This window comes from Gracilinanus agilis, chromosome 2 (assembly GCF_016433145.1).
Source record: "Gracilinanus agilis isolate LMUSP501 chromosome 2, AgileGrace, whole genome shotgun sequence".
Lineage (NCBI taxonomy): Eukaryota > Metazoa > Chordata > Mammalia > Didelphimorphia > Didelphidae > Gracilinanus > Gracilinanus agilis.
Window position 1 is genome coordinate 35,606,157 of NC_058131.1, and position 12,280 is coordinate 35,618,436.

The 12,280-nt window shown below is 44.0% G+C and overlaps 1 protein-coding gene across 1 annotated transcript in view; it reads right to left on the minus strand.

Moving 5' to 3' along the window:
- LOC123236692 (immunoglobulin kappa light chain-like) overlaps window positions 1–8,260 on the minus strand; it is a 330,984-nt gene extending 322,724 nt beyond the window's left edge. The window contains exons 1-2 of the mRNA XM_044663076.1: window positions 8,212–8,260; window positions 7,672–7,953 (exon numbers count right to left, since the gene is read on the minus strand). Of these exons, the coding sequence (XP_044519011.1) occupies window positions 7,672–7,953; window positions 8,212–8,260 (331 nt within the window). The remainder of the gene's footprint in view (window positions 1–7,671; window positions 7,954–8,211) is intronic.
- Between the last annotated feature and the right edge of the window lie 4,020 nt (window positions 8,261–12,280).

Consider the following 12,280-nt stretch of genomic DNA (forward strand, 5'->3'; position numbering starts at 1 on the left):
TCAGGACCACAAACCTCTGAGTCTGTAGAGGGGCCTCTGGAAGAAGGTCTGCTGACTAATGGACAACATTACATTCCTCCATATGAGGAAATTTTCCTTTTCCATATATCATGTTCTGGATTGTGAATTGTTTGAGATCCCTTGGTTTTTGTTTTGATTTTTTGTTGGGGTTTTTGGGGGGGGGATCTTTTCTGATCCTTTGGAAAGGCTTATGTGGCTTTTTCCTTTGCACTAAATTTCATACTTTAAAGTTCCCAAAATATCTGCAAAGAATCAACCAGGAAGAAAAATCAATTTTACTTAGAGTATAGAGGACCACCCAAAATTTGACTCCTTAAAGTTCCCTTTTGATGAATAAATGAATCAATTAACTTTTTACAAAGTCCTTACATTCTGTCTTAAAATTTATACCAGTTAAGATTCTGAGGCAAACGACTGGGAAGGGGTAGGTAGTTGGGGTTAGATGAGTTGTCCAGAGACATAAAGCTAGTTTTTAAGGTTAGAATTAATTTCAGGTCTTGTTGGCACCTCACCCAATACTCTTTTCACTGCCCCATCAGCTCCCTCTGGAGTCTGAAGTGTCAATTTTGCTTCCATTCATGTCTCAGATGCTGACTCTTGGGAACCTGGATGTTTGCAAGGGAACTTGTAATTGTCTCACACAGAAAGTGGGTTTTATTTACTGGGTTCTTACATCACTTGGATAGATAAATAATATGGATCCATGAGAGATTTTCCTGAGTGTATCAGGGTCTCTTTGGAGAATAAGGAATGATCTTTTTACACAAGACTCAGAGGAATAAGCGGAGTCACCAAAGGCATTGAAAGCTCGACTTCTTATACTTTCCTTTCAAAAGAGAGAGTAGAATAGACAAAATTTCAATATTATTAAATATCTCCCCCTTGAGAATATTCTTTATGTTTCAATAAATTCAAAAACTCCACACCATTCTCTAGTGACTGGACGAATATCTCACTGTCTAAGAAACTCAGTGTCGAGGGGAAAGAGAAGCATGTGTGGTAGGCTGGAGGTACCCAAGCAAATGCTGGATGAACTCTCCAGAAAGGGCCAAAGAAGCGATTGGATGAATGAGTGATTGAATGACAGGTTGATGTCTTCTTAGTTCAGAGGTTCTATTCTAGAGGGCTGTGAGGTTGATTGGGAAAGGGAAGGTTCTGACTATCCTGGGATATTCCATCTCAGGGGTCCAGAAGAAAGCTTCTTTTTATAAAAATGATTTAAAAAAATCTGATTTCAAAAAGGGTCAGGGTCACTGAAACCTGCCCTTTGAGCAGAAAACTCCTCCCACTCTTTTACTTGGTCTAAAAAATTGACCCCACATCCTCTTGTTTTGCATGGCTCCTGCTGAAGAAATGGGGCCAGCTGAGGAGGGCAGCTATAAAGGGGCAGCTGGGAGGGAGCTGCTGGGGAGCCAGAGCTCAGGCACAGGGAGATGATGGGGTCTCAGGCTCAGCTCTTCTGCTTCCTGCTTCTCTGGATCCCAGGTGAGGGAGGAAGATCAGGGACTGCCCTGAGAAATTGTTATAGGATTCCTGTGAATCTTGTCTCTTGTCCCTCTGGGGAGAATTGGGTTGTGGGTGATTGTGAGGGATGGAGGGACTGTCTGTCCCCTCCTGGGTCAGGAGGCAGTCTGGGCTGGCACCTGAGGATTTACCTCCCCACATTATATCAGTGATTCTTCCTGGAACTTTGGAGACATGAATATTTGTAACTTTTATTTGTCTTTCTGACTGCAGATGCCAGAGGGGCCATTGAGCTGACCCAGTCTCCATCCTCCCTGTCTGTGTCTCCAGGAGAGACGGTCACCCTGTCCTGCAGGGCCAGTAAGACCGTTGGTAACAGCTTACACTGGTACCAACAGCCCCCAGGCCAGGCTCCCAGGCTCATCATTTACTATGCTTCCGCCCCGAACTCTGGTGTCCCTGCCCGCTTCAGTGGCAGTGGCTCTGGGACAGATTTCTCTCTGACCATCCGTGGTGTGGAACCCGAGGACATGGCACACTATTACTGTCAGCAGAGCTATAACTATCCTCCCACAGTGCTTTAGCTCTGAACAAAAACCTGGCCAGGCAGCTGCTGAGGGAGCCCCCACTGTCCCAGGGGCTTTTCCTTCCCCCACAGCTGGGACAGGAGCAGCTTGTCTGGGCTGCCTCCCAGGGAAGTTTTTGGTCTCACAGGAGGATGTTGAGATAGGGATGGATGCTGAGCTTGGTCTCTTCCCCACCCAACAATCATGGAGTGACATCACTTAAGTAATTAGATGTCACTCCAAAGATGGGTTTGTCTCACTCATACCTGACCAAGACTCCCCTTTCCAAATCCTCAACAAGTGTTCTTGGACCCTTTGCATAAAGACCTGCAGTGCAGGGGCAGAGCTACCCAGGCAGGCAGGTGGTGCAGTGGTTAGAGCCAGGCATGGACACAAGTAGACATGAGATCCCAAACAGCCTCAGACACTTCCTAGCTCAGATATGCTGGGAAACTCACTCAACCTTCTTTTCAGTTTTCTCATCTCACAAAGCTGCCTCATAGCAGCACCTTCCTCCTAGGGTTGCTGTGAGTCTAAAGGGAGATCCAAGTTATAAAGTGCTGAGCAGCCAGCCTGGCGCTTACTGAGCACTGCAGACATGTGAGCTGTCTATATAATTATTCTGGGGGGCAGCTGGGTAGCTCAGTGGATTGAGAGCCAGGCCTAGAGACCGGAGGTCCTGGGTTCAAATCTGGCCTCAGACACTTCCCAGCTGTGTGACCCTGGGCAAGTCACTTGACCCCCATTGCCCACCCTTACCACTCTTCCACCTAGGAGCCAATACACAGAAGTTAAGGGTTTAAAAAATTTAAACATAATAATTATTGTTATTCTGACCTCCATTCCTGGAACACTGACTACACTTTACCCCATTCTCATGGTCAGGGAGGCTCTTCTTGCTTTAAGTGTGAAGTTTGCCTCTCTGTCCCTTCCTCACCTTGGACATATTTCTGTAGTTTGGTACCAGTAAGAACAAGTTGTGCCCCTCTTCCTTGTGACAGCCCTTTGAATGCTGGAGGGCAGTTTATCCCATTTTGCTCTGTTGGTCCTTCTTCCAGTGAAGCCTCCTTGTTTCCTTCAGCCTTCCTTTCTCTTGGCCTCTGGTCCTTGCTCTATCCTGGCTGCCTTGTTCTTTCTCAACACATGTCTATCTAAGAAGTCCAGTTAAATGTTAGGCATCCAGAAATGACAGCATTATTGCAGTGACGATCTAAGCAGGTCAAAACACAAACACGGATGGACCTATGAAGAAGCGTGTTCCCCACGTCTTGAGAGAGAAGTGATGGACACAACTACAAAGACATGCATCTCGGGGTATGGCTCCTCTGAGGATTCGTTCTGTTTGACAGTTTATTTGTGGTTTTACTAATGCAGAAAACCAAGTAAGGCTCACAGTCTTTGTTAAACCCTCCCTGGAGTCTGGCCCTTCCTGGGATCTGGATGATAACTCAGTCCTGCCTCTCCATCCCAGGATACCCCTTTTGTCATGCCCTTCTTTAAGCTCACTGCAAAGGCTCCGCCCAAAGTGATGGAGCCCTTCCTCACTATTCTGGACAGCTCTAGGACACAGCAGAGCACATGCCACTGTCACATTCTCTTGCCACCTGCCATAAGTTTGGAGCTGTCACTTTGGATGATACACTTTATTCTACAACTTCTTCCTAATTCCTTGTTTCCAATTGTTCTTCCCTGCCACGTACCTCTCCAATGACTTCTCTAAGAACCACCAGGAAGACAAGACATATCAGAACTCAATGATGTAAATGAAGATATAAACTTTGCAAACAAAACAGAGTGTGCTTCATCCCTGAGATACACAAATGTGCCCTGGGAGAGGAACTGAGAAATTGGACTCTTCCTCTGCCCCCCACAACAACTTATATGATATTGTCCTAATTTATTGGTTGGTTTAACTGAATTCTCAACCCCCACCCCACTTTTTATTTTTTAATTTATTTATTATACTTCTATAAGTTGGAGACAGACTTGGAAAAGTTTTGAAAGTAATATAAAAAGGAAAGACATAAAATTTTCAAAACAAAATAAACAAAGTAGAAATAATATAGAGTATATGGACTGTCTCTTAAGTGTTTTTTGAATTGTATTTTGAGTTCTTCCAAAGCCTGTGTCCAATTCACTGGAGTTTCTGTGTTTTCGCTTGGTGTCCTTTGTCCTCTGTTTCATTTGCTCTTTATTCATTATGTGAATAGAAGTTGTTGATTGTAATTTCTTTTTTCTTTTTCTGTTGTTTGATCATATTTTTCCTTTTTTCCTCCCTGTAATGGGCAGTAATCTTGTTCCTCTGATTATTTGCTGGATCTGTGCATTTGGGCTCTTCTCTCCTAAAGGGGCTTTTCCTCTGCTTTACTGATTAATTAGGTTAAACTGATGGTTGAATGAGCTCTGAGGTAAGATCTTCCCCAGCTGGCAACAGAAGTTTAAAGCTACTTTTATCTCAGTCTATGGGGGAGGGGTGTTGGAGCTTCCCTGCCCTCTGAAGACTTCTTATCTGCTCCATTGATAAACTTAAGCCAGGGTGAAGTTGACCTGCAGGGCAGGATTTGCCCTGAAACCAAAACCTTGAGGAAAAGGAGGTGGGGAGGTGTGTACAATATGGAGCTTTTTTGCCTGTGAGTAGGCTGTCCTCTCTGCGTTTCTCCTCCAGCCGCCTCCCTGCCATTTGTATTCAGTGCCCTGAGCCCAGCACAGCTGTGCCAGTAAGGCACTCCCTCCAGACTAGCTCTGCTGGCTGCCCAGAGATTCTAGAAACTGCTGGAGATTCAGCACAGCGTGTGGGGAAAGGGTCCTGGGATCTTCCTTCTTCCTTTTCCTCAAACCTAACAGTTCAAGAATTCAGGCTTTTTTTTGGCTTACCTCTTGAGCTCTGTCCTGCTGTTAAATTAGCCTTTCTGTCCCCTCAAAGCATTTGGTTTTTTATTGGTGTGGAATGACTTCAGAGGTCTGGAGTTTTGCTCATTTTCATTTATTACAATATTTCAAGCCATTCTACAATTCTTTTGTCAATCTGAGGTACCCTAAAAGAGACTAAAATTCCCCTCAATGCTTTTCTCTCCTCATCTCCTTTAATTTCCTGGCGATTAGAAAGTTTTGCTTGCAGCTATGGACTCCTCAGTGTCTATGTTCCTGATCTTAACCATCCCTGTCCCTCTGCCTCCTTGTTTTCATTTTGACTTTGATCTATTCCTGAAACAGCCTCATGTGTGTTCATCTATTCTGCTTCTCTTTATCCATTTCATGAGTGAAATTCAGCCCTCTTGGTTTATTGTATTCTATGTGATACTCTTCTTCTGCCCAGAAACTTCTGAGTCTCATATAGCCCCTAATGTACATCTTTGACACTTCAACTGATCCTTTCTTGAGGCTTCCAGCAATTTTTCTTCAAGGAAGGATCTTTGGATTATGTCTATGATATTTTTCGGAATTCCCATTTTTGTTTTCAGGAGGAAAATGCCTTGTGGATTGTCTCTACCTTCACTTTGACTTCTGGTTCTAATATGCATGGCGATTTTTCATTTATGACTTCTTAAAGTATCTATTAAGACTTTTAAAAAAATCAGTAGCCTATCAGTAGATACCAAAGTTCTTGAGAGACTTTAAGAGTATTCTTGTGTTATTTCTTCTGACTGCTATCTGAGTTCTTGCCTTGGGTGAGTTTTCTATAATGGAATTATTTAGGTAAAATTATGTTTTGTATTCAAAGAATATGGCCAGTCCATCAGAATTATGCTTTCTGCATTCCAATTTAAAGCTGGGCATTGTAGCTTGAGAAAGAACCTCAGTGCCTAGTACCTTATGTGACCAGGTGATCTTTAGAATCTTCTTCAGACAACTCAAATGGAAGGAATTCCCTTTCCTGACATGGCACCCATATAGAGTTGAGGCTTCAGAGGCATACAGCAATGAAGTCAGAACAATGACTTTATAGACTTTGAGTTTGGTAGGCAGCCTATATAGCTCTTCTCTTCCACATTTTCTTTTGGAACCTCTTAAAAACTGAAATAGCTCTGACAATGAGTGCACCAACCTCATCATCTGTGCGGACATCACTGGAGAGTTTCCTGTGAAGGCAAGTGAACTGATCCACGGCATTCAAAATTTCTCCAATTATTATAACCTATGTTTCCATATATGGATGGTGCAGTGACATCAGGTGGAGAATCGCTTTTCTTTGTGTTCTATGTACTCTAAGTGCTTTTAAGAAATACTATCTTAATACCTGACAATCACCAATTAACAAATGGTCAAAGGATATAAAGGAGTAATTTTCAGATGAAGTAATCAAAGCTATCAATAATAACATAAAAATATTCAAATCACTCTTGATTAAATAAATGCAAATTAAAATAATAGTAAGGTACCACCTCACGTTTATCAGATTGGCCAACAAGACAATAAAGGAAACTGATCAATGTTGGAGAGGATGTGTAAAATTAGGGCACTAGTGCATTGTTGGTGGAGTTATGAACTGATCCAACCATTCTGGAGGGCCCAAAGGTCTACCAAATTGTGCATACCCTTTTATCCTATAACACCACTCCTGTGTCTATATCCCAAAGAGATCATAAAAAGGGGGATAGAAAATACTTGCACAAAAATAGTTCCACTGAGCCACTGAGCGGATTCATTTTGTTTGACTATATTTTTCATTTCCCCACACCCTTTCTTTCTCTCAATTTTACTTGGTGGCAAATGGAAGAGAATAGGGCTAAGTGAGTTTAGTAACAGTGATATAAAAAAGAGGGCCATTGTGATATTTTTTCAATGCACCAAAGCAAACAGAAGGAATTTTTAGAAGAAGTAAAGAAAATGAGGATAGTGAAGAAAATTTATGAGGAGGATTCCTCATAGATTTATTTTTAAACAAGGCTGTATCAAATAAGGATTTATGCTTTTATGTAAAGAACATTTCTGTGTTTCAGAGTAGGTCTGGAAGTTTTCTCTTTAAGTATAAGAGTTTAATGTAAAGCACAGATCTGTGTAAATAGAGACAGAGAACTTCCATTACTTTGAACATGCCCTACGTCAAACAGGCTTCATATATACAGAGAGTCACTTAATGCACAAAACCACCTTAGGAGGTGGGTGCTATTACGATCCCCATTCTTCAGATGAGAAAATTGAGATAAAGGTTAAGTGACTTGACTACTAACAAAGCTAGGAAGGGTTTGAGGCTGGATCTGAAGTCAGCTCTACTTGACTCCCTCTCTGGCTCTAACCACGGGCTCACCTGAACCCCTAAGTAGCTCTTCCCCAACCCTGCAGGGCTTCATGTCGAAGCTCTAAGAACAGTTGATGAGGATTTTGAAAGGGGAGGTATGGTCAGGTGTGAGTAAGACAAACCCAACTTTGGGGTGACATTTAACTGCTAAAATTGTGTCACTCCATGATTGTTGCTGGGGAAGAGACCAAACTCAGCCCCAGCCCCATCCCAGCATCCTCCTGTGAGACCCAAAAAGCTCCCTGAGAGGCAGCCCAGACAAGCTGCTCCTGTCCCAGCTGTGGGGGAAGGAGAAGCCCCTGGGACAGTGGGGGCTCCCTCAGCAGCTGCCTGGTCAGGTTTTTGTTCAGAGCTAAAGCACTGTGAGAGGCCAGTTATTACTCTGCTGACAGTAATAGTGTGCCATGTCCTCGGGTTCCACACCACGGATGGTCAGAGAGAAATCTGTCCCAGAGCCACTGCCACTGAAGCGGGCAGGAACCCCAGGCTGCAGGGTGGAAGCCTTGTAAATGAGGAGCCTGGGAGCCTGGCCTGGGGGCTGTTGGTACCAGTTTAAGTAATTACTAACACTCTGACTGGCCCTGCAGGACAGGCTGACAGTCTCTCCTGGAGACACAGACAGGGAGGATGGAGACTGGGTCAGCTCAATGGCTCCTCTGGCATCTGCAAGCAGAAGGACAAATAGAAAGTTACAAGCATTCATGTCTCCAAAGTACCAGGAAGAATCACTGATATAATGTGGGGAGGTAAATCCTCAGATGCCAACTCAGACTGCCTCATGACGCAGGAGGGCTCAGATGGTCCCTCCATCCCTCACAATCACCCATAAACCAATTCTCCCCAGAGGGACAAGAGACAAGCAGGGCTTCACAGGACTCCTATAACAATATCTCAGGGCAGACTCTGATCTTCCTCCCTCACCTGGGATCCAGAGAAGCAGGAGGCAGAAGAGCTGAGCCTGAGACCCCATCATCTCCCTGTGCCTGAGCTCTGGCTCCCCAGCAGCTCCCTCCCAGCTGCCCCTTTATAGCTGCCTCCTCAACTGCCCTCATTTCCTCAGCAGGAGCCATGCAAAACAAGAGGGTGTGGAGGGGGGAGTTTGGGGCTGGAGGGCAGGAGTTGGAGGAGGGAGAGGTTTCTGCTCAAAAGGCAGGTTTTAGTGACCCTCCTTGGAGATCAGAACTTTGATCTAAGGTAGGGAAAGCAGCCTCCTTCTGGATCCCAGTGAATATCCTCTACAAAGGAATCTTTAAACCATAAAGAAACCAACGTGACAGCCAATCACCCATTTATCCAATGACTTCTTCGGGCTCCTTCTAGAGAAGTCATCCAGCATTTGCTGCTGTATCACAAGCCCTCCATTCATTCTTCTCTTTACCCTCCTCACAGTGTCACATAGACAGTCCCATGACTGGGTCTGTGATGGATGGTTCTAGGCGTTCTCAGCAGTTGTCACCAATTCCAGAGCCCCACCCTGGGTCTCTGTCCCTGTCTTCCATGACCTCAGCAGCCACACAAATCTCCTCTGCTCCCCACAAAGGAAGGTCATTTGTGTCTACACACATTTTATCCAAATCCTGATCCCTGCCTTCCTGGAGTCCCCTGGTTGTTCTCAGCCTCCAGCTGATGATGCTTTTCTCCTTTCCCACACAGCCATATCTCTCACCACTGACCCATCTGGAATGAAGATGCACCAACATCATCCCTCTTTTACTGGAACAAAATAATGGGTGTCTCCATTTCTATGAAACTTTCCTTTTCTGGGCAGACCTGCCATGCAAGAGGCCTCTCAGGGGCTCTTGGAACCTTTCTCACTTGTACTTTCCATCTCCCCTCAACTCACTAAGGCTCCTCCTGGCATTCCCACTCGTGTTCTCACTCCCTGCTGTCTAGGAAATGTCTCTTTGCTCCACTTAGTGTGTGTGCTTTCAAAGAAAAGTCATTTCTAAGTCCATAGTAATATGACTAATTTCCTCATTTTTATTGTGGAATCTTATTTGGCTTTACATCACATTCACTTCCAAATATGTCTGAGCCCCCTTCTCTCCCCAGTGAGATCTCCTTCATAGCAAAGAAAAAGCAAACCAGTCAACCAACTGCTTCTGAGAGCAAATGTAATATAATATAAGAATTTTTTTTATCCTGGGACTCCATTCTAGGAGCATAGGGCCACAACCAGTAGGCAATGGGACACACAGTCGCTCAGGGTCACCCAGCTGGGAAGTGTCTGAGGCCGGACTTGAACCTAGGAACTTTCGTCTCTAGGCCTGGCTCTCAATCCACTGAGCTAGCCCAGCTGCCCCTACTTTAGTTTGCAGTTTCATTAGCAGATGTAGTTTTTACAGGGTGGGGTTGCTAGCCCCATGCCCAACCCTCCTCCTTTTTTCATCCGGGCTAGGGACCGTTCTTGACCCAGGAGTGGTAAGGGTGGGCAGTAGGGGTCAAGTGACTTGCCCAAGGTCACACAGCTGGAAGTGTCTGAGGCTGGACTTGAACCTAGGATCTCCAGTCTCTAGGCCTGGCTCTCAATCCACTGAGCCACTCAGCTGCCCCCTAATATAAGAATAAGAAGGGCAAATTTTTCATCTCTTAGTGGGAAAGTTGGTCAGGATGATTCTCCGGCACTCAGTTTTATTTTCTTAGTCACTTTTGGGCTGACATTGTTATTGCATTACTTAGAGTGTTTCTCTCATTTGATAGCTCATGACAATGACAGAGTTGTGATATACATAAAACTGTCTCCAAAGAAGTCAAAGGGAGGGTCAAGTAGAATTCTTTGGAGAGACACATGATGGAGAGGAGAAAGCTGCCTCCTTCACTCATCACAATTCAGGAATTTTGAAGAAGTGTTGGAATAAAGTGAATCATCAAGGAAGTGAACAACCAAGAAAAGTGACAGCATATTCTGACAAGAGCAGAGGATAAGTGTTGGGTGACCCCTCCCTGCTCCACTGTGTCCTTGTCTTGTGGAGACAAAGTAGGGAAGGGTCCCCTTCCTTTTGGAAGAACCATTGTGGTGAACTTGGAGAAGGAGAGGACAAAGCAGGAATCAGAGGATGGACAAACCTGGCTGTTAACTGCTTTGTTGGAGGGAACAGTTTTCATGGAGTGTCTGTCAGTGTGCAGGACAGAGGCAATGTCTTTGTGGCATTCTACCTCAGTGCTAACATTGGTGGTGTTCTCTACCTTGCTTAGAGCATGTTGGGATAGTATTTCCTATTCAAGGTGTTCCAAGTTCAAATGGACAAAGAGACAGATGTCCAGACAGAGGGAAGAAGCCAGAACTATGAAATGACCAAGAGGTCAAGATCTTTAATGACTCATTCATTAAACCCTGGATGCTCAGCAGAGAGAATGACCAACACCAGGAAACCCAAAAGGGCCCTTCAAGCATTCAAAGGACCATCACATGGAGGGAGAATTGGTCTTGATTTGTATTTATTGAGAGAGTAGAAAGATAAGCAATAGGGAGAAATAGAGAGTAAGACTCTGAAATTCAGGTGAGGACCGAATCACTGAAAATGAGAATTCTTTAAAAGTTGAAATGGTTCCCTTTAATTGGAGGCCGTTGCTTATTCTTTTAGGTGCCTTTGACAGTAGTAGGCATTTCACAAATTCTAATCATTAGATTTGCTGTCATTATTCTTACAAAATTGTAAGACCATTTAGTGCCAATGTGAAAGAATCTATTTAGGGACACGTGTGGCTTAAGCCAGTTTGCTCCCTTTGGGGCTTCTTCATCCGCTAGATGTTGTCATCGCCCCATTGTTGGATGATGTAATTAAATCAAAAGAGGAATCTTGTCGTTGCCCCACCATCTGTCTCAGGCCTGCAAACCTCTTGAGGCAACCAAGAGAAAGCAGACACTGGGCAGCTTTTTGTTCAGGGCTGGAACACTGTGAGAGGCCACCCATCCACCTGCAGGCAATAATAGTGTGGGATGACCTCAGGTTCCACACTGCTGACAGTAAGAGAAATCAGTCCCAGAGCTACTGCCATGGAACCAGGCAGGGACCCCAGAATGCTGGGCGGAAGCCCAGGGAAAGATGAGTCTAGGGCTCTGGCCTGGGGGACTGTTGGAAAAATATTTTCTAAAAAAATATTTAGGAAAAAAGGAAAAGGAAATGTTAATGATGAAGATTAAACTTGAAGTTGTGTCCTGCAGCTCTTTTTTTTCCTCTCCTTTTTCTTTTTGAGTTCTATGTTCAATATTTAGCAGCTCCAAACTGATTGAATTAATCATCCACCCTCAAAATTTCACTTGTCTGGGGAAATGATGTTTTTTTTAACTGTCTTTATTATATGATGTTTGATGACCAAAGTATGAACATTGAACTTTTTTTCTTTCTTTTAAAATCTTTACTACAAGGGAGATCCAGCTGATTGAAAGAAGGGACAGGGACATGTACAAAGGTGAATATCATTAAGATGGTAGAAAAATAAAATGATCAGAAATCAAAATGAATAATATCTATTATATGTAGTTATTGTTTTATATTTTTTTCTTTTGGAAATAGTCATAATGTTAGCATTTAGATAACACTTTGATGTTTGCAAAGTTCTTTACAAACATGAACTCTTCTCACCCTCACAACCATCAACATAGCTAGCAGATGTATTGTTATGCCCATTTTAGAGATGAGGAAGGGAAAGCCAACTTATCCAGGGCTGCATAACTGGTAAGTATCTGAGGCTGGATTTTAATTCAGGCCTTCCTGAGTCTAGTTTTGGGCTCTCTACATCTTGCCATTTCCAGTGGGGCACATCGACAAGGTAAGGTTTGAACGTAATAGAGACACTTTTGTCTGCTGGTACATTTTGAATCTGTAAAGTGTTCTCTGTATTCTTCCCAGTGTGGCAGCTGGGTGAGAGATCTGATCCTGCAGCCAAAGAGAAAAATAGGAACAGGAGGCTGAGGAGGACCGAACCATTGAAGCCAGAGGCCAGGGTTTGTTTGGGAAAAAAGGGCTCTCTTTTGGTGGGCTCTGAG